General features: G+C 36.8%; 1 protein-coding gene across 1 annotated transcript in view; it reads right to left on the reverse strand.

The window, feature by feature from the left end:
* Positions 1–1,834: 1,834 nt before the first annotated feature.
* Positions 1,835–23,198, reverse strand: part of LOC108722467 (protein lozenge) — a 38,091-nt gene continuing 16,727 nt past the window's right edge. Inside the window, exons 5-6 of the mRNA XM_018447597.1 lie at positions 3,575–3,745; positions 1,835–2,760 (exon numbers count right to left, since the gene is read on the reverse strand). Coding sequence (XP_018303099.1) covers positions 2,285–2,760; positions 3,575–3,745 — 647 coding nt within the window. The 3' untranslated portion in view covers positions 1,835–2,284. The remainder of the gene's footprint in view (positions 2,761–3,574; positions 3,746–23,198) is intronic.

A 23,198-nucleotide genomic window follows, 5' to 3' on the forward strand; every position in this document is an offset into this window, starting at 1 on the left:
AGGGCGGGAGACTCTCGTCTGCGGTCGACTGCGAGTCGAGTCATCCTCGTAAAGAGAGAAGCTTACGAGCGACGGCCGCCTTGGCTTATTCCGTGGTTTTATTCGTGGCGTTCTATTCGCAGGACGCGTCGAGGCTGTAAACAAGAGAAGTGGGGAAGAGTGAAGAGATCTCTCCGAAGTGTGAAGTAGGAAAAATTTTTCGTCTAACTTTCAGCTATTATCAGTAATTTCGATCGTAATAACATATTTTGCCTCTCACTTTGTCTATTGTCAAGAGGAAGAAGAAACAAAAATGTAATAAATATCAGATATTAAAACACTTTTTTCAACATCTAACTCTTTAATAATTGCGAAGAAATAGTGGAGCGTTTGCAAAGATTCGTTTCGTAAATTACTTACGACGATTACATTCAATCAGTTTTAATGAGAAACTAACGTTTGTTTTTATTTTAGGCACTTTCTGAATATTTTTAGTCTTGTAGTTATTTATAGAAACAAATAATGTGGCTATATATTAAAGAAGAAAACAAGAGGAAATTACTTGTAACTGGGAAGTAGACATTTAGTATTTCCAGTCTCTTATTATACTTTGATTTCAGTTACTTATGAAGATTACTTCGTCGTCGTATATATATTGTCAAACGGCAAAATCGCCAAGACGCTTATTAAGTTCTTAGCCACGTAGTAATTTCATTCCAACGTATTTTTAGACGATATTCTATTATTTTCTATTATTTTCTATCAAATGCGATGGTACATCTTCGTGGCGTGTTGTTTTCGATGGATTTCTGACTTAAAATTTATGTATTGCGCATAAATCTAATAAATTTAAAGAAAATTGTCGAAAATGGGAAAGTTGAGTGAAAAATTAATTATTCCATCTTTTCACGTTTAATTAGAATGTAAAGGCGTGTTGATTTCAGAAGAATTATTCTAATTTAAATGTGATATGACTATAATTTAGCTGCGACCTGTGTGATTTTTTATAAATAAATTAGCTGTTGCACAAAATATGCTATGGGCTAATTTAGGTGAGGCAAGTTTAAAGATTTAGTTGACACGAGGCAGCATGGGGTGACTCGCTAATAAAGGGACGCAAGAACGACGAACCGACGATGTCGCGACCAGCCAGACCGCAACTATCCATCCGTTCGTCATTTCCAACGTGCTTTAAATATTAAATAGAGCTTGCTGCGCTCGTAAAAAGGGTTATCTGTTCCCCCATGACGAAAGAGACAACAGCGTCGCTATAGTCCGTTCCCGTGCGAATGAAAAGTTTTCTATCGCATTTATGTGTGAAGACTCCATCGGAATGATCCATTCATCACTTCTGAAATTAATCTTGAATTTGTGAAAGAGTTTAAAAAAGTTTATTCACATAGTATATTCTGTGGACATAAGAGGAAATTTTTTTCAAATGTATTTGATTACCTTTAATACTCGTGTTAAAACTTTTTCACGTCAAGAGAAAGGATTTAAAAACCTATCGAGCAAATTTATTTCATTTCTGAAAATATGTGTATATTTACAACGTTACAGGGTTTGACTAACTTCTCCGCTCAAGAATCAAATGATACTTTCGTGATCCGATTCTCAACTCGTTTTAACAAACAATCGAACGAAGATGAAGATCCCGCTTTGCGCGCACATAATTCTCTAATCATTGATCAGTTTTATCAATTTTATTTAACCAGATTTCGCAGAAGTTCGCTGATCTCTAAGAAGTGTTTCTTTCAGTAAAGTTTATTTCATTTCATCTCATGTTCAACATGAATGAATCAATTTCAAATACACGATCACGAAACATCGAAAGGCTCTCCACTTTTGTGCGCACAATGACGATTCTTCACTCATTGATTAGTCTCATTAGGAGTCTTTAATGAAATCTCCCATTACTGGGTGATTCTTCATAAATTGAAGAAGTTTTTTTTTAGTAAAGTTTATTTCCCACTTTCTCACTTCGCTTCAACGTGAATGAGTCAATAATTTTTACTTTCCTATACGCGACGCACTACGAGAAACACCGGATATCATTCACCTGGGTTCTTACAGACGCAATAATTCGCGTAACTATGGATGACCCGAAGAAATATTGCTATTCATACAGCACTTATCTTATGCACGTCTTTCTTTTGGAAAGTACTTGGTAAAAATCCTGCTGTCTTTGTTACACTAATTAGAACACTAATTAGAAATTATATTGCCACACTCGGAAATTTGCGCATTGTAAGTCGCACACGATATGTCGCATAATTTCAATTATATTAACACGGATCTCTTCTTTTTAATACGGTCTCCATACATCGTTTCTTTGCTCGCTTTCCTCGCCAAGTACGCCGATCTCTCGGATACTACTGATGGTAAGATTGCCACCGGCTATAGTGACCTGTTCCTCACTCAGATCGCCGTGCAGATGCAAATGAATCTGGTTTTGATTGACGGTGCTGTAGAGCTGAGGATAGAGGACCATTGGTGTCGGACCTGTGATGTAATTCTGACTCGGATTGTTGTAGTAGCCTTGATAATTGGGGTTGTAATTGTGGGAAGCCACTGGGACCGGAGTCGCCGGACCAGGTGTCCAGGAACTGTAATGGTAACCCGGGCTACCCGCACTGCCCGTGCCACTACCGGCAAAAATGTCAGGGTCGCTGGGTCTGGTCGGCACCAAGGGCAAGGACGTGGTCGGTGAGGTGCCATGTCCTGAGTACATGGACACGCAATTCGGCGTGTAGGTATCCTGTTGAGTTTCCGAAGGAAGTACTGCAAGCAGAAAACAACGTCGTTCCGATTTGCAAATTATTCGACAATCATGAAAACAATTACAAAGTCTTTATAGTAAAATTTGGTTTGTTACAAACGATATTTATAACAAACAAATCGCGCAAATGAAAACATTGAATAACTTGTAATGTTGGTAGATTTTTGGAAGATTTTAATTATTACATGGAAAAAACGATTTTGCTGAAGTATTTAAAATAATTTTACTGGAAGAGAGAGAGAGAATAATTTTACTATCGAAAGAATTATGCTGGAAATTAAAAACTGCAAAGCAACAAAAAATTTTGATTGCTATTCTAACAACTAATTGAAATTTCCAACCAAATTATTTTGATGATCTGACAAAATTAGTTTCAGATTTGTTTTCAGTAAAATTTTAGATCTTTCAACAAAATCGTTTTTCCGTGTGACTAAATTTTTAAATACTTTAACAAAATCGTTCTTTCTGTAATTAAAATCTTCCAAAAATTTTTTTGTGTGTATAACTTGCTTTATTTTATTAAGAATCATTTCTATTTTTGTAAATATTGATGATAAGATGATTTATACTCTGCAGAAAGTTTTTTTATTTCATCTAAAAAATCAATGATAATATAGTTTCTGAAATAGATACAAATGATACACCTTCACAGATAGTGTGTTACGAAACTTTTTCCCGGAACGAGTTATGCGTCAGAATGTATTAAACCATCGTAGGTGTTTTTTAATTAGCAATGCGTCGGCGAATCACATTGCTGGATTAGCGACGTAAATGAATTCAAGTTTTTTGATTATTTTATGTATTAATGAATCGTACCGGTTGGCAATGGCACCGGTTCTGTTGTTGGATGATGTGACAGTGATTCCCCTGGATATGAAAACGCACCGCCAGGTAAAGGAGAATAGGAACCACTGTTGCTGACTGCAGGAGCCGGATAAGACGGCGCCGTGGATGGATAAGCCCATTCTGTAGTACCGATACCCGTGTCTATAACAGAAAATGTTACTTGATTAATTCATTAATTGATTAATTGATTAATTTTCTATATGAATAAAACCTATGACATAAATTTGTAAAACAAGATTTATATTTTACCTTCACACTTTATAATTAAAAACAAATTTTTAATGCAATAAATATATTTAAAAGAAATTATATATATATATCTATACATTAAATTTTAATTTAAATAAATTCCGTATGTAATCCATTAGAAACTAAAGGACTGAATCGTTTTATGGCAGTGTACTGTAAAACATTCTTCTTAAAATGCGCAGCAAATCGCATGAGTCGGTAAAGGAGTTTCGAGTGAGTAACATAGGCCGATTAATTGATATGAGTCATGAATCGAAGCAGGCGCGACGGAAACTAACGCTGGAAGTCAATGTATATGCATCGTGCGTATATCTCGTATGAAAGAAACGAGTAGCATTGTGTCGTGAGATCAAGATCATTAAGTAAAGCGACGATTGCGTAACAATCGTATTAATAAAAGTGTAAATGTACGATTGAATAATTCGTAACTTTTAAATCATATCGTTTTCCTGGATTCTTTCTGTATAAATGAGTTTCCTCGTGATTCAAATATATATATGATAATATTATTAAATATTCAATAATAGTTCCGGCGGAAGTCACTTTATTAATTTTTATAATTGCAATCTCGCTTCCACGAAAGAAGTCAAGTCATCTTTCTTTGCAGCTCTGTATTTATTGGAAGTATTAGTAATATTACTGGGACGTACCATTATAAGTACTGGGATTTCTGAAGTATCATGTGTCCCGATTATGTATAGAACCATTCCTAACATAGAGAAAGACAGAGAGAGAAAAATGATAATGCGATGAATCATATACGATTCGGAGAAATTTTTCGGTGTCATTGTCCCATATATGTATGAAGCGATTCAACATTTCATTTAATTAAAATATACATATATTATATACCGTTCTATTTTATTCTTACCTAGAAAGACATTGTAGAATTATAAAATATTCTAAAATATTTTTTTGTGAAAATATTCTTTTTTTTAGATTTTAATTTTGGAATTTTTGATACAACATTATATAAAATTTAATTTTTGTTTATTATATATATATTTTGCATTTTATATATTCTTTTAGTATTACAAATTAGTATTTTGTGATAATTAATTCTTAATGTTTACGTAATTTTATTTTAAAAAAATCAAAGATTGACCTAGATAATCTTTACTTGACGTTAGCGTGCAATATATCATATGTGACAGGTACAAATATTTCTCAAACGGAAAAAAATCGGTAGGGAAAATCCATAAGAACATTGATGATTATTGCTGAACGAATGAAGGTTGATTAATAATAAAAATCGGTTTTCAAGGATATTTACTATTCACTTTGTTCTGGGAATCCCTTCACTGTGATCATTGTCAAGTTTCGAAATGTACCGATTTCTCTTACAGAAAACTCAATAATCTTGAAACTTTGAAAACAAGTTTTCAACTTTTAGAAATTTTTTCGAAAGAAGCAATAACATTTAAAACATTTTTAATTTCTTCAATGGAAAATTGCAAATTTATCAAAGTCTTGTTTTTTTGTATTAGAGATCATTATCTTTTTCAATAGAAAATTGCGAATTTATTTCAGTCTTGTCTTTTTTTAGAGATCATTATCTCAATAAGATTACGATATACATAATTTGTATTGCGAGACTTCTAATAAAATCTCTGTTAATAGCACGTTGTCCAATGATAATTATATCTCATCGCTGTTAAACGTTTTATTCACGCTTCGAGGAAAATTAACACGGGACTCGTCGGAATTATCTGTTTTCGCGTGCAAGCTATCACGCGTGTGGGGAATACCTCTGTCTTCTCATATGGAAAATATATGTAAAATACCATTCTCGCGAATTCGTTACAATCTTTTTCAAGTTTCCTCTATTTAGCAATATTAACTAGAATTCGTCGTTATCAGTTATTATACTTGTCATGCTTATACAATTAGTTGTCGATTAGTAACATTAACTAGAATTCGTCATCAATCACGTTATCTTGTGATGCTTACAATTAATTGTTGATGATAGATTGGGGGATTTCCGTGTTAATTCTTCTTAGGTCTGTGTTCTATTTGTTAGAAATATGTACACTGAAAGAAAAGATTAGCTATTGTAGCAAATTAGATGGTAAAATGTGGCACAGCATTTTTAATTGGTTGCAGCAGCCAATTTTTGGTTGCGTTAGCCGATCCGCAATGTCTAGGGTTTCGATAAGCTACATAACGCAATACAACCAAGAATTGGCTGCTGCAACCAATTAAAAATGCTGTGCCAAATTCAGCTAATCTTTTCTTTCAGTGTAGGATTCATAAATTCAAGCCATTGATATATGCGACAGGTACAAATGATACAGTTTCGAATATCGTTCAAATCGGCCGAGCTCTATTATGAGGTGAGGTCGAGGTCGGTACCGATCAGTTCTCGGGTAAAACTGTCGTTACGCCTACTAAGCGGAAGGTCGAGGTCGTTTCGAAATTCTCAAAGAGGACCGCCGTGCAGGACGATCAGGCAGGGTGCAGAAGGGGATGATTACCGAAAATGGCCGTGTATTTGCCGCAATTACCGGAACAACGGTAACAAAACAAAGGCACTAACACAGCACTCTACTCGGATTGGTGTCGGCAGGACCATCTGTTGGATAATAGTCCGTTTCTCCCGAATGATTCTCTATGAGCGGACGAGTGAGAAAAGAAAAATAACGTCCTATTCCATTCAGAACGAAGGATCGTTTTTTATCTTCTTCTTCTTCGCTCCTCCTTTTTTGTCTAACAATGCTTTATTAGTACGGTGACCATACGTCCCCCGTTTTTTTTTAGGGACATTTTCAAATTTGTCGTTCCAATTAACACTGTTCTATACATATAATGCATTTAGTCATTTTCTTATGTATGTCCTTGCAATTATTTTTACATTATAATAAATAACAGATCAGACCAATAAATACACTAGAAAAGTCTTATCGCATTAATTGGACTTTTGGAAGAAAGGTATATAAATCAGATACTTGTAATAAAATCTATCAATCATTCTAATCGAAAATTCTGATCAACTCATTTTGTTTGTATTTCTTGTTGGTACAATTAGAACATTTTTCTCAGTGCGATATTTCAAATTTAAACTCGAGAAATACAATAATCGTATTTCTTAATTGCTAGATTTCGTAACCTGAATGGAAAAATAATGCATATTATGGTAAAGTTAAACGTGGGTTGGATTACTTATTGTATAATATATCGATTAAACGACAAATAATTAAATGTAAATTAGCTACGTCATTTACATCTTTATTCCCCTATATGCATAGGAAAATCCACTCTTTCATCTATGCGTAATAAGGAGCGTAAAATCCGATCTACAAAAATAAGAACAGGTCAGTTCGAACTTTCCATTGGATTTTCCATCGTTATTCGATTAATAATTTAACGATCGACGTTCACGCTGCTCTATTTCGCTCGTCGTCATCGTCGTTGATTTAACATTCATCGCAGCTGACCATTCACAGCTGACCATTGTCGTCACGCTAATGCTCGCGTTGTCGCCGATGACCAATTCTCAGAAGGCGACTTCTTGTTCTTCCTCGTGGAGGATCACAGCCTCGTCGTCGTCGATCCCGTGGCTGAAGGAACATACGAGTCCTGACCAAAGGAACTCCGAGTTGTTTACTGCTGTCCTATATTTTTCTCTTTCTTTCTCCTGCCCTTTCCTCCCTCTCTTTCTCTTTTTCTCTCTCTCTCTCTCCGCGGGTGTGAAACCACAGTGAGGTGGTTTTGGTGCTTAGTCCTCCGACCAGCCATCTACTTAACGAACCATCCATCGACCGCCGTCATTTCGCCGTTTCTCGGTTTCCCTCCCATCTAGCCGTCGCCCCCGCACTCTTCTACCATTTCGATCCCTCGTCTCTTCACTCCGCAATGCTACCGCTATCCGGCGATTCGATCGACCTCATCTTCTCGCTACCGACTTAAGATTGTTCAGAGATTTCTTCTCCGCGCTCCGAGAAAAGAGATCCGGCCTAGGCGATCGTGACTGCCTGCAACCTTGATATTAGCAAGCTGCATAGAAGTTGCATCGCAGTCATTTTATTATCAGTTGATGTTGCAATTTAAAAAGCAAACTTTTTCTCATTTCAAATTACTAAACTCTTACACTGAGAATAATGTTTTGATTAAACCAATAAAACATATCAACGACAAGAATGGCATTTTGATGAGATCAAACAGAATTTCTGGTTATAATAACAATTCATTTCTGATTATGATAACCAGAAATTCTGTTTGATTTCACCAAAATGTCATTCTTGTTGGTACATATTTTGTTGGTATTATTAAAATATTTTTTCAAGTGCATGTAAATCAAATTAAGCTAATTAGGATTATTATACATTCAATCGCATGATACGCCGATGATTGCATAATTTGGAATTGCTACACACGTAAATTTACTGTGAAAATGTATTCCGTTTTTTTTCCTTATTAGTTAGATATCGACATTTTCCTCTATCAAGTAACATTTTCCTATCAAACTTTTCCTTAAAGCTATTCGAGGCGAGAGAGAAAAAGAGAAAGAAAAGTGATGTCGTGAGTTCGACGTGCTTTCAGCGAATGCTGATTTCACCTCGCCTTATCATGGTAGAATTAGACAAGATGTTATATTGCGCACAATGACACAACCAATTAAAAATCAACCTTAGATGCTAATCAGTCCTTAATACTTTTTAAAATACTTTTTTTAAGTTATTCATTATGATATGTCAAACATAAGAATAAAAAATCGAAAAAATATAAATTATTAAACGTTATATTTATGTCAGCTACACTGAGAAAAATGGTCTGGTTGGATTAAATAGTAATTTTGGTGGAAAATGGACGAATCAGAATTTTCTGGTTAAATCTGCTAGAATTCTAGTTGAAATAACTGATTGATGAAATTCTGATTGATATAATTATTCTGATAAAAATCAGAATTCTAGTAGATTTTACCAAAAATATTGTATCAGAATTCCGGGGTTATCTCAACTAGAATTTTAATAAATTTAACCAGAAAATTCTGATTCGTCCATTTTCAATCAGAAATTTTTTTCAGTGTGCATTTAGGGTCGAAATATACGAACGCCATTATTTCGCTACTGTGCACATCTTCGAAAATACAACATCCTGTCTAATTGCCTCATCCTTCACAGCGTGACATGCCGCAAGATTCAGAATCTCTGGCAAGCCGAGAGATCATAGCCGTTAAGAAGAACTCAAGAAGCTCGTGGGGCTTCGGTTCCCACCGAGATAGATGCTCGTTCGGTCGTGTAATGTAAGTCGATATTGCCGCGTCGTCTTAATATAACGTCGAGCCAAGTCCGTCTATGTGCGATCGATATATCGGTCGATATATCGGCACATAAACCGGGCATAATGTAGTGAACGAGAGAAGTCTTATGCATACGCGCGCTCAGGAAACTCGCGCGTATCGCTTACCATCAACGATTTCTTCTTATACCGAGTATCCTGTCTCGAGGATAGTATTTCTTCTCGGAGACGACGAGATCTCAGCAAGACCCGATCTGTCCGATGCTGTTTCGATCTCGTACGTCTGATCGAGAGAAAATATTAAAATACCGAAATTAACAGAAGACTGAAAATTTTCTACATGATTTCTACTCATTTGCTACAATAATGCAACATAATGCAAAAATTGTTGTTTTTAAATTGCTTGCAGAAAAAGGAACGAAAGAGAAAAAAGAAAGAACATGTTTATTCCTCTACAATCTGTTATTACATAAAATTGCAAATTGTTAATAGTATAAAATTTTAACGACTCAAAACATTTAATTATTCTCTGGAAAACTTTGTTTTTTGGGTTGTGTCGTTGTAGCAAAACGATCGATATGTAAAACTTAACTTTTATTGTAATATCTTTTTCGTTATATTATAAAGAAGATACGTAAAATTTGTGCTATGTCAAGAAAGGACTAGATGTGTAAAACTATTTTATTGTAATATCTCTTTTATTGTCCCATGATAATAATAATAATAATAATAAATTATTGAAGTGCAAATAACATAAGAGTATAAGTAAATATAGTGTAAAATAAAATAGAAAAAATGCACCTCAAATGGTAAGGCATCAACAATATGCTGTCTCGAAGTCTAAGCTAACAATAAAAATAAAAGTAAAAACGTATACTTACATAAATGAAATAACAGAATAATAAATTGCCAAAAATATATAAGAAAGATAACGAATTTAGAATAAAGATCGCAGCAGATTAAAGTAATAATATTCAAGATAACATACAATTAAAAAGGAAAAAATGAAAAATAATAATAAATTATTAATAGATGACAAAAACAAAAAAGAGATATGTAAAATGTATGCTATGTCAACATCATAAAAAGGACACTGCATTTATTTCGCCCAACAGCCGCGGCTCAATTAAATCAAAATTGGTACGTATGAAAAGGAATACAAAGTATGGATAGTCTTTTCCCTCAGAGTAATTCGATTGCGCGCTGTTCTTTTCGATCGACAGATCCTGCAAGAGTCAGTAACCTGAAGGTTCAACTTGAGAGAAACCGAGATCAACAATGCCGTTGCTTCACGCGCTGCTCGACTTCAATGACCATCGCCGGTAATTTCGTTCTCTCGGTTTGCGTTCTCTCGCCTCTCCTCCCTCCTTCGCCTCTCCCTCGCAACCCGTTCTCATTCACATCGCCATTCATCCCCAGTGCATTCCTTTATCTCGTTGTTCTTGGACGCTCCATTCAATTCGCCGGTTCCGAATTTGTAAGAGGAGGAAATCTGTTTAGCGTAACGTCGCGCCGGCCGCAAAGTTTGGGCCCCTGTGTTTCACACGCACGCATCATGCCGTAATTTGTCCTGGCCCGGACAATGGGGCTTCAGGTTTAGGTGCTGAAAAAAAGAACTAATCGACGAATTTGCCTCTTCCCCTCTCTCGCTCTTTCTCAATTCCTTGCTTCATCTCTTTCTTCTTCTAACGCACTTTGGTGTTTGTGCCTTTCTTGATATCATCTCTTGGTCAGGATTAGTGCATCCTCCTCTTGCTCGCACGTTCCCGCGCAATTTTCAGGATGAATGAAGAACGAAGCATGAATGGCGAGCTCCATCGATGCGCCCGGAAATACCGAGGCCTTAACTTCAACCGCATAGTATCGCAATAATTGCTCGTCAAGATTACATAAAAACTCTCGATCGCGATTCATGCAACTTCTTACGAGAGTGTTAATAAAAATAAAATTATATTGACTTATTTGATAGGAAAATATACATGATTGTTTTTTTCTTTATGTTCCACACAATTTGCACTTTTGAATCTTATTATTTATATTACATTTCATTGTTTACTATACTTTTAAATAATATTTATAGTAAATTGTTATAACAAATAAGATAAATATCTCAATAACGAAATTAATATCTCAAGAAATAAATATCTCAATAATTAAACTAAACAAGAAAAAAGTATGATCAGTTCTGTATTATTACTGATCAATAATTGTATTGATAATTATATTATAAACTGTATTAATAAAGTGACATTACACATGAAATTTGTTTTGTCGGTGATCGAAAAATACTAACACATAAATTTAAAAAAGGACACTAGTAAAATTTAATTAATATATTATTACACCATCTTGATTGCACCAGCAACTAAATTTAAATTTTTTAATTTAATTTTCAGTTTCTTATAATTATAAGAAACATGTATTTAGATAAATGCAGTACAATATTTAAAAAAATTAAAAAATGTAGACACTATGTCCTAATTAAAAGATGGTAAGAAAATGAATGGAAATATGACTTACAATACATGAAAGGAACAATTTTTTTCACAATTATTTGCAATCAGAGTATATGTTTTTTTACTTATTTTACAAAATATTTAACTTTTTCTTTTTAGTTTGTCATTTTCTTTGTCATTATCATTGACAAATATCTTAATAATCACTAATACACTGATGACGTTTTAAACTCTGGACATATTTACTGTAACAAATAAATACTATTTTCTTTTCAGATGAAAATATATCGTTCCGCTGTTAAGCGTCGGTGTGAGATTTCGCGAACGAGTTTCCGGAGTTTATTTGTAATTTTGTACACTAAACGTTTCCACAGGACCGCCTCAAAAGTGGGCGCTGAAAGGAAGCGACTTTCAATTACGCCTTTTTGGCTTCTGAAAGGCCGGTTATTTATTGTGTCTTCGAAAAGCGACGGAAAGGATAATTGAGGTAACAGTACGCTTCGTGTATACGTACGTGTATTCAGCGATCCTTTCTTCACGTAATTTTGGGATCATTTTTTCCCTTGAGACGTTTCAACAGCGATCGTCCGTCTCATGTACGTGTTTCTTTTAATTCGAAACGAATATATTGCTTTCTGTAAATAAAGCAAGAAAATATTTCGTATTTTTTAAAGACTTTCTATAATTGCGTTTAGCTCGCGATTGCGATTGTTAAATGAATCTAGAGCACATCGGAACGCGCAAGAAAGTGCAGCAAAGATAGAAAGAACCAGATGAATCAGGGAGACCTTTCATTCAATGACACTGCTACTTCCAAGAATAACTTCTTGTTTGTTCTCTCTGCTGGAGACTCTACAATCTTTCAGCTCGAACTCGACTTCATCCGAATTCGTCTAAATCAGTATACTCAAATTCCTTGTATTGAAGTACGGTTGGGTCACGGAAGACCTTTCATTAGGATCCGGGCCGACGGAACTCGCGTAGGTGGCCCTGCCCTTCTTCAAATGCAGCAACGACGAATTTTCTTTCCCATTTTCAGATAAAAGTAATAATCTCAGGGCGATATTATTGTTGTATCTTTATTATGCGATACCTTGCTTGTACGTTTTACAACAAAAGATTTGAACTTTTCGTAATAAACATAACTTTTCACGTCACAGTAATATTATAGGTAGACTTTGAATATTATTATTATAATTGAAATTTTCACGCAGTTTGTGCAATTCCAGTGAAATTATATATTGTTTTTCATTTGGAAAGTGCATGAAAGTACTGTTTCCTTGACGATGATAATTCTGTGTTTTTACGGCGAATAATTATAGCAGTATAATCTCTAACTATTGGAGTATCAGCGAAAGCGGTAGTAGATCGTTAATCAATTGACCACGCTCAAGTCGAGTTGTTGATTGGCTATCAATTAATTCAGAGTAAAAAAGAGTACAGTTGAAGAGGACCTCGGAGAATTCTTGCTCGACTGCGCTAGGTCGGCGTTTCAGATGGGTCGTTGGCGATTGGTCTTCGATTCTCCGTTATTGTTTATTGGCTGAATTCTATCACGACAATGCTCGCTTTTTGCCGATAAATTGCCGTCGTCCGTAACGGCTTTTTTCGCGAATCATCACGCACGTACGAATCCGTTTTCACGTTTTAAGCCACCTTATCCCGTATGTATCCCGTATGAGAAGTCCGAGTTAGACAACTCACTGAATCTCTAAACGTTCTTTAGTTGTATAAAAAATAAATAATAAAAATTTCACTTCCTCTTTTTTTTCTCGTAGATTAAAGTTATTACGTTTGTCAGTTAAATTTCAGTACCAGAAAGTCAATTATTAATGAATAAAACGGTGAAATTTACAGGCGGATATCGGAAAATTCTTCACCGGTATGTATTGCTGATATTAAAAAATAAATAGGGACAGGTGAGACCTGTAACATTGTGAGGCAAAATGGTACGATCGAAAGGAAGCAGCCGTGCCTTCTCGAGCGTGGATCACGTAACTGCCTCCTCCACCTTCTCTTGTCTTGTCTCTCGTTTCTTTTCTCTTGTTCCTCCGCGAAGAGTACTCTCTTCTTCCCTTTACGTATCCATTCTATTCCTCACGCTCTTTCTCTCTCTCTCTCGTTCTCTCACCTCCCCTCTCCTTTCTTTCGTCGACACGATCGAGTCAGTGTACCGGCGATGCTACGAGTACAGGAATTTTGTACAGGAAAAAAAGACTGGGAGCATGGGCTTCCTCCTGATCCTAATTCGTCTACCTCGCCTCGGTACTTCCGTTCACCCGTTTTAGTGTTCCTTCTTCCCACAAAGAGCCTCCCGTGTTTTTTTCAATTATAGGTAGGTACCTCGATCATCTATAGATGCATGAAATTTGCCGACGGTACACGGCGGGGTCTCTACACGGATGTATATTTTTCGGAAATACCGAACTTCATAATCAGCTACTTTAATGGATTATTTTTCGATCTCCCAGTTACAAGATCTTTTACCGAGATTACGAGTTACGAGTACGTATCGGGATCGAGGTAACTACGAGGGAATCAGGTGACGACATTAGGATTTGTGGAATTTCCGGTGTAGATGAAAGAAATCGTGTAAAAGAAGGATCGACACCGTTTAGGCACGCATGGAATCTTCTTGCTGATATTGAGATTAAATGCCGAATTTACATTATGGAATTTATGATGAAATAAAATACTTATAAAGTATACTTATAAACAACGAACATTTGAAGTATGTGACTCATTGTCAATACTAACCGTGAACCATCCGGTCAATTTAATATCTTCAATATGATTCATGAAATCAAACTCGTTAAGTTGGGAAGAAAGTTTCCTGTAACGGTCCGAATAAGAGTATGCTAATTCATTGCGAATATTTTCTGCGAACGGCAACGATTACGAGGAACGTGGTGGAACTTTAAATCCGCCGGCAAAGGTTGGGATTATTTACGATTTAGAGAAGTAACGGGAAGAAACACGGCATGAATCGCGAATGACGTTAAGAAGTTTTTTTATCATCATAAATTAAAGAAAGCGGAATATGTGACATTCTCAAAATGACTCATATTAATTAAAGAAATTGTTCATTATTTTAAAATAAAGCTCGGTGTTTATTGAGATACTTTCAAGGATTTTTTTTGCCTGTATATTTTGTAAGTATACGAATGTTATAAACTTAAAAAAGCGAAGTATGTGTGACATTTTCAAAATACCTTATATTAATTGAAAAAGTTACGTTCATTATTTTTAAATAAAAAGCTCAGTTTTTATTAGGATACTTTCAAGGCTTTTTTGTTTGATGTGCATGAATGTTTCGGTAAAATGACGATCCCGATCTCCGTGAATCACTTTCTCGCTTCGCTCGTCCGACATGATTCTTTCTACGATTTCAGCGAGCGAATCAACCTTGGATCGATTTGCTCGAGATCGCTCCTCGATCAGCTCAAATCGATTCGAATCAGTATTCTTGATTGAGGGACGTCTCGATTTTTGGCATTGAACACTCACCCTTGCATAGTCCGCATCATCTTCCAATAATTTCGTGTGCGCTTTTCCATTTTATCTACGGAGATTTCAATGATTGTCTAAAAGAAAATTTTGATGCTAGAGTCATTATTATTATTGAACTTTGAATTTTAACGCTTTTAGAAATCTCGGAAATATTTACAAAAATAGAAGGTAACGTATTGGAGACGATTGTCTAATAAAAGAATTTTTATGTTAGAGTTTATAAGGATGCCATTTAAGGGCTTGTTTGTACTCGATACGGATTAACGACGGATTTTTTAAATCTAAATACCGGAAGTTAAATTGGCAATAGATACGACGAAGGGATGAGAAAAGCGTGAATAGAAGAAGCGGGATGTAGTAATAGTCTGTCTCCAGTGGTCTGGAACTCGCGTCGATCGCGTGGGAAAACGGTGGGTGCATCGGAGCAAAGGGTTTGATTCGATCGAGTTTGCCCTTTCTAGCGGACGTTTTATCGAGGTACGTGTCGCACATTATTGGTGATGCATTTTTCAATCGTCGTATTTAAGGAAGTATTTTTATCATCATATCTAACATTATAAATTTATATTAGAATCTATTTTAATTTTTTAATCAACAAAAACATACAAATATTGCTCCTTTACTTCAAAAGTGACACAAGTAAAAAAATTAATAATTATAAGTGAAAAATTTAAAAGTAGAAATTAAAGAAATTAAGTTTAGAAAAGGAGAAAAACTATTTTCCAATTTTGCAAAAAATTATTAACTAATCAAATTATAATGGCAACAAGAATGATATTCTTAACATGATCAAGTATCATTTATGTCATTTTCGTTTCACAACCCTTAAAAAATAATTTTTTTGTTGTGAAAATTTTGATGATTTTTTTATGAAGTTAATTCACTTTTGATGGTTGACAGTAATATTTATTTAATTAATTTATGATATCTCAAAAATCACGTTTTGAGTCTTTTGAAATAAGGGAGTAATTGTCGACTAAAAGATTAGGACTGTTAACAGGATTCTAACACCGATGAAAGTTTCGTAGGATCTCACAGTGGCAGAAAAATAAAGATACTTTAAGATTAAAGAGAAAAGACCACCTTCTAGCACAATTGTTCAATTTTTTTCGCCGCAGGTGGGCGAGACTATCATCAAATGAACATACTTCACCAGCAGAACTAATTAGGAGGCTTCGCTAGTCAGACACGCTCGTTGACTTTATCGTCGTCAAGAGATACAGCGATCCTTTGAGGATTCGACGTCAGGAGGCGAGGAAAGGAATCGCTTGTGCTTCCGCCTATCTGCGGCTAAGTCTTTCGCCTAGTCCCCTGTCGTGTAACACGAAGAATACGTGGAAACGGAACGGCACGGCTGCCCTGTTTATTATCGCGGTTGGGCTAAGCGGTCGCCACGGGTTTCCTTAAGCCGTCCGCCAAGTGCGCGCTTGATTGGACGGACACGAAGGATGTTGTACCACCAGGATACGCGATAAACCGTCAGGCGATAAAGTTCCACCGGGCACTGCCGCAGAGGAGGAGGATTTCTGAAATTCTACTTTGCGGAAGGCGTAAGATTTCTAAGTAGAGATTCGAGATCGTTCGGAATCCTCAGAAACCAGCGAATATGTTGGAATCCATAAACAGCAATTCTTTCTTGGGTTTTCTAAAGAAATGTTTCCGAAGCGCGCAAATAGGTGAGACTCTTTCCATTTTATAATTTCCAATTAATTCTCTCTTAACCCTAATTGGTATTCGTTCTGAAACTTCCTTAACTAGTTATAGTATTCGTGAGTCCAGTATAATTTAAATTAATGCATCTTTGCTCACAGTTAACGTAATTGAACAATTTTTCTTATTTTGAAGGTCAAAATTTGAGGCATAAAATTAGTAACTTAAAATTATGTAAAATTGAAAAATATTTATTATAAATAATTTTTCATAAGTAGGAAAAAATGACTAGGCCCACTGGATTCGCGAATGCCAATTAGGATCAATACAACTTCGATATGAAATTAATTCTTTAATCGTAGAGATATACGATGTTAGTTTGTTAAAAAAAATTGTTTGTACTTGACGGAAGATTTTCTTAAATGAATAGAATCGTGAGAAACGCTTTTTACGACAATGTGGTCACAAAGCATTTATAAAGATGTTATTATCAAATCGTTACACAGCCGTATTAGCATTAAGTTTTTTTTCGTGCAAAGTAGCAATGTAAGAGTCAGTCACAAGCGTATGGTTTGTGCAGAATGCATATGATACATTCGACGTTTCTAATTGGCTAGGACGCCGTTTATAGAATGTATTGCGAGGTAAATAAGTACTAGGAGACGCAACAACGGTGGAAGTCTACGACGGTGCCGACGGATTTACGAGTTTAATTAAGTTCTGCGGTCGCGTTTGTCATTTTAGTAGGCATCGAAGGCTCGTTGGCCAAGGTTCGAACTTTGCTTTCTTATAGAGAAGTGCAAATTGCAAAGAAGAAAAGTTTACGTCGTCGTTTCTCAAACTGTGCGACAGCGATAATCCATTGTATTTACTTGGAGAGTCTTTTTCACACAAATCTTCGTGTGTCAAATGGATTATTCAATATAATTTAATGTATAACTCAATGTAATTTTACGTACGAAATATCTAAAATTATTTTAAGAAAATTTTAAAGAAAGCTGAATAAATGCGCTAACTTGACAAGAGCGCTGTTTAGTGTATCATAGATCTTTTCACGTCTCATAGACGATTTAGCGCGTGTTAATAACCTCGTGATAGAGCATGATAGGGGTCGCCATGTTGCGAGGGTGAGTCGCGATAGGAGTGTGTGTGACACTTTCCTAATTGCCTCGCAACTCCCTTTCCCCTGTTTAAGAAAAGCAACCCTTATCCGCCTGTTTCTCGCGGGGCTGGTAGACTTCGGATCGAGAACTTTCGAACAACTGGACGTAATCCTTTGCTCTCTATTGTGTTATAAAGATAATCATTTCACAAGAAGCTCTGCACCTTTAAAAAATATTAGTAATTTTATATATAAGCGCGGCGTAATAGTAAACACACAAACTTCTATATACAGAAATATACTATTATATTATATATTAGATCTCTTTTTTGGCCTCTTTTTCTTGGTTTTCATATAAAAATAATTATTCGATAAAAAAGTCGACAGCTCTATACTACTAATCTATAATTCAAGTACATGTGCTATAGATTTTTAATACTGACTTATGTAGAAGAAGTTAAGCGTATGCATTCATTTTGCAATATTTCATTTTTTGTAAATTTTCTAACCAAATCCTGTTTTTTAAAACAAAACTAATTTTTTAAATTTGTTGCTGTAGGGGAGTCACGTTACTCCTGTTTCTCTTCGACCCGATTATACAGTGTCGCCACATGAATAATGTCCTAATAAATATTTAATTACTTTGAATCTATAGAATTGATTGAGCAACACACTTGACGAATGTAGTTTAAGTTTCAAATTTAAATATTGATTAATAACAATGTTATTGTGTAAAATGTAAATTGGGAGCTGTAATGCCACCTTCTCCTCTATAATAATATGAAAAAAGAGGCTAAATTATTTTTTACATCCTTGAATTTTTAATAATTTCAATGCGGTGAGATAAAATTGTGATTGTGCTCACTGGATTTACGGCAATCGGATGTCGGTTAAAATGAGATATTGGAATTGGACTCGCCATATAATACGTACATGGATAAGATCGTGGTGTTCTCAAGAACATCGAAATAACGTTTAAGTAAGAGTGCCAGCTGCAGCAAGTAGCTGCAAGGAGGCGTAATAATCTCGTACAAGCACGCACTAGGCTTCCATTAAGCCACGTCGGCAGCATTCTAAGTACTAACGAGTAAAGTGCATGAAGGCCGGAGAAGTTGGGTACCGAGATCCACGGTAGGACAATCAGTAGGTGGAAAAAATCCGCGGAACAGCCAGAAAGGTAGCCGCATTCTTGGTAGCTGCGGAAGGCACGTGGGAATCGCGAGATCGGGGCCCTCCTCTTTCAATGCTCTCTTCACAGAGGCCCCTCTTCTGTGGATATCTCGGTCCCGGCGGTGTAACATTGCTCTCCCGCGTGGCTCGTCGTCTTTTTGGATATCTTCTAGGTAAAGTACGAGCATCCCTGGTAAATAGGTAAAGAGCCGAGAGATGCGCTGGCTGGTGCAGCCACGGCCTCTTTGTCTCTTTCTCGCCGGCGAGTAATATGCCGGCAAAGGGGAGGGGGGGATATGAGAGAGATGATTTCCTTCTTGCTAACTCGCGACAAGCTGCTCCTGGATTCTTCGCGCGCACCTTTAGGGGACGAAGCTCGCAACGCGAATTACACGCTTCTTAACCTTAACCACCCGGTAACTGGCCGCACGTAAAAATCGTCAATCGTTTGCGCGGCCGAAAAATATGCCGGCGAATCATAATCATGAGAGAAATAAATAAATAAATAGGTAGAGCGTTTTATGCTGTTCTAAGACAAGCCCTCTAAGAACATACATACAGTAAAGAAATGATGATAAAGAAAAAGAAAATTAAAATAATGTAAAAAATAAGAATAATTATATGAAACGGCTTTGAGATTATAAATCAAATTAATTAAAAAAGGAGCATATAAGTCAACGCTGGTTATTATTTGCGGATAATGTCTTCAATAATTTATTTGTTACATCGTTACAGCGTTTGCTTATATGCTCCTTGTTTAATTAATTTGATAAAAAATAGTACAAAAAAAATAAAAGAATAATTTACAAAATAAATAAAATAAAGTGATAAAAGATAAGAATTATATAAAGAAAATAAAAACATGAAAGTTGAATAAAAATATATAGAGATGTACGAAGAAATACAAAAATACAAGCAACGAGAAGCAACTAATGGCGAATTCGATTGGAAGCACTAGTGCGCACTGGTGCATATTAAAGCCGTTGTACACTGATTTAATTTGAGTATAAAAATGAAATGCAAATATTTCGAATTATGAAATACATATTTTACCTAATAGTACAATAAAATGTATTGAGTATTTCACTATTTAACCGATTTCTATATTTATTTATAAACATATCTGCACGTTATTTTATGTACAACGGCTTTAATGTGCACCAGTGTGCACTGAATGCGTCCAATCGAATTCGCTATAAGTCAAGAGAAAAAGAGAGTGAGAGAGAGAGAGAGAGAGAGAAAATGAGAGGAAGATTGTTTTTTTTTCTTATTAAGATTCATTGATACTTTTCTTTCTTCTTTTTTCGCAATATCCTTTTGTTATTTTTGTATTTTTAAAATCTATGAGATTCCAGTTAAAAAACTTGTTACCTATTTTTCCCATCCGGCAGATTTTTCTAATTTTACTCGACTGTTGATTTATCTTAGCCGGATAAATAACTTCCTCTTCGTAAACCACCATGACGCGTCTTTAGAGAAACGTAGTTTTCGTCCCTTTCTCCGACAACGAACCTCTTAGAAGGCATGACGGACAATCCTTCTCTCTCTCTCTCTTTCTCTCTCTGCATAGTCTCTTGCCAGAGAGGAGAGAGGAAGAGAATGACTACGCGACGAGAACGAAGAAGGACACGAAGACGGGAAACGAGAGTTCGCTTGCAGCTTATACGAGTAGACGTGGAGGTAGACAGAAGGAGTCAGCACAGAATATACAATCAGCATGATTGTTTGACACCCCATAATCAGCGTCCTTACCCCTACTATGCCGGCAACATCGTGGCTTCACCGTTCGTTTTACCCCCTCCTCGCCCGCCCGTTTCTTCTTTTCCTGGTGCTCAAGCAGGCACTCCTCTCCGTTCCTTTCACGGAGTTGATATCACTTGAGAGATCCGCTCCTCTCCTCTCTTCTCTCGCCTCTCATTCCTCTCGCATCATCTCTTTGGGTACCTACTCGGTCCGTTGCCACTGCGCGCGGGGCCTCATTACCCCGATCATGACTCGAAATGAGACTCGGCGGGGCAAGGAAGAAACGGACACGGTTATATTATAAGAGACAGAAATAATGCTCGCTTCGTCTTTTTTCTTCACTTAGGGACCTCCCAACTGACATGGCCTTTACTCCTTCAGTCAAGACAATGCATGCGGTAAGAATTTGTACTTTGAAATTTACACATGGAATTGCGATACGCTCGGAAAGCAATTGTCGAATTATCCTGCAATATTCGAGGAAAATTGTGTGCAAAATGTTTTTACTCTCTTCTTATTTCTATTTTATTTTCTAAACTATCGAAGCGTAAATCTTATCAATTTCACGTAGTTATCCGCTATTACATTTTTACTCTTATACTTATGATAGGATTTTTAGCGATTTCACTTCTTCTTATAGAACTTTCCGGCACGTACGTGAGATTTAGAAAGCAATCATGAGATGACGAAGTCACGGAGAGCAGAAGCGAGGAGGAGAAAGAGAAGAAGGAGGAGAAGGAGGAGGAGGAGGAGGAGGCGAATAGGTTTGATTCAGTAACGTCGCAAGCGAAGCGAACCGAAGATAAAAGGAAGAATCGCGCGAGCGAAGGGCAAAAACAACATGGATCCAGCTCCGGATCGATCGAGAAGAGACCGATCGATCCCTGGTATTACGCAGACGTGCACGTGAGTCGTACGTGAGTGCACGAGCATGTCGGGTGTGCCGTCGGCAGAAAGAGTCCGAATCGAGTGAGAAGAATTATCTGAAGATGGAGGGGCTGCTAAAGACAAAACGGATAGCTCACCACCTCTTTCCTCTGAGTCTGACGAGAGGGAGAAGATTACATCCACTGACGCGCTTGGTCATTTTGCACCACGAGAGTCTGGTGTGTATCGAAGTTAGGAACTGCTCATTAGAGACGTGAAGAAGGAAAGGAGTGTCGAGAGAGAGAGAGAGAGAGAGAGAGAGAATGAATGAGCGATAAATGGAATATTTGCCGAGATTGCGAACGAATCCATTCATGCGAAAGTAGTTGAAGCGAGATGTTGTCGTTGACTAGCCTGGCCCTTGATGGCCTTTAGATTCTAAGCAGCTAACGAGTTGTTTTACATTCTTTGGAGTTTCTTTCGTGCAATGATAAGCTTTGCGCGGATAAACAAGCTAATTACGATGGCCGATCCATAGAAGTGTCTCGAGTGACGAGAAGTCTCAGTCCGGAAGGTGACGGAGGACCTGATCACAGGGCGAGAAGAGGCGAGGAAGCCGAGGGTTGTGGAGGAGGAGATTAGGGCAAAGAGAAACCGCAACGTAGCTTCAAAGAGGTCTCACCAGCCAGAGGCGCGTCTACTTAACTTTGATCAGGTCGAGACCGCTGATGCGAGACGAGCCGCGCAGAAATAAAGTGCCTTGCCTCGACCTTCCCGCCTTTTTGCATCCTAAATTATCTCGATAGTTCGAAATATCCGAAGCTATCCGAGGCGCGGAGCACGGATAGCTTCTGTCGCCATCGCGCGAGAGAAATGATCGCTTTTTTGCCAGCTAGACGAATTTCTACCGTAATTGAACGACTTGAAGCCACCGCGGTAATTTTCAAATAATTCTTTATCGTTTTTATCAAAAGAAAATTTTTGTTGAGTGGAAAAATTTTAAACGAAGGAAAATATCTTCGCAGAGGTCTCGGTATCCATGACCGATGACGTTCTACCATGAGGAGGAGGACACTTTTTCCTCGTGCTATGGCGACGCAACGGTGCATCGAGAGAGATCGGCAAGGAGGGAGATGGAAACGGCAGGTTGAATGTCGTTATTACGTTGAATTAGAGGGTGCAGAGCCGGAACGAGGTATGAAACTATTACCTCGCGAAACGGCAGAGATCTCCTCTCTTTCTCTCCCATTCCGGCATCTTCCACCTCTTCCTACCTCTTCACCCTCTCGCGACAAAGGGTTGGGTGGGGTAGAGCGCGTTTCGAGTCGCTCTCTGCGAAGAATGTTGTACGAAGAGAGCGAGATGATGATAGCGGCACATCACGCTTGTGATATTCATCACATAAGCCAAAGGAGCAAATAAACTGGAAGATGTTGTTTCTACTTTAACACTTGGATCAGCGGTATGTAAATTTTCACTAGGTTATAAACAAGCGCCAATCTCTGCGATATGCAGAGTACTCAATCATCGTACTTATCGCATGTACTCAACATGAACAGAACCGTTTTGCTGATATATTTAAAAATTTAGCTTGATCTAAAAATAATTT

This window comes from Mycetomoellerius zeteki, unplaced genomic scaffold (genome assembly GCF_001594055.1).
Source record: "Mycetomoellerius zeteki isolate Tzet28-1 unplaced genomic scaffold, Tzet1.0 scaffold204, whole genome shotgun sequence".
Taxonomy (NCBI): Eukaryota; Metazoa; Arthropoda; class Insecta; order Hymenoptera; family Formicidae; genus Mycetomoellerius; species Mycetomoellerius zeteki.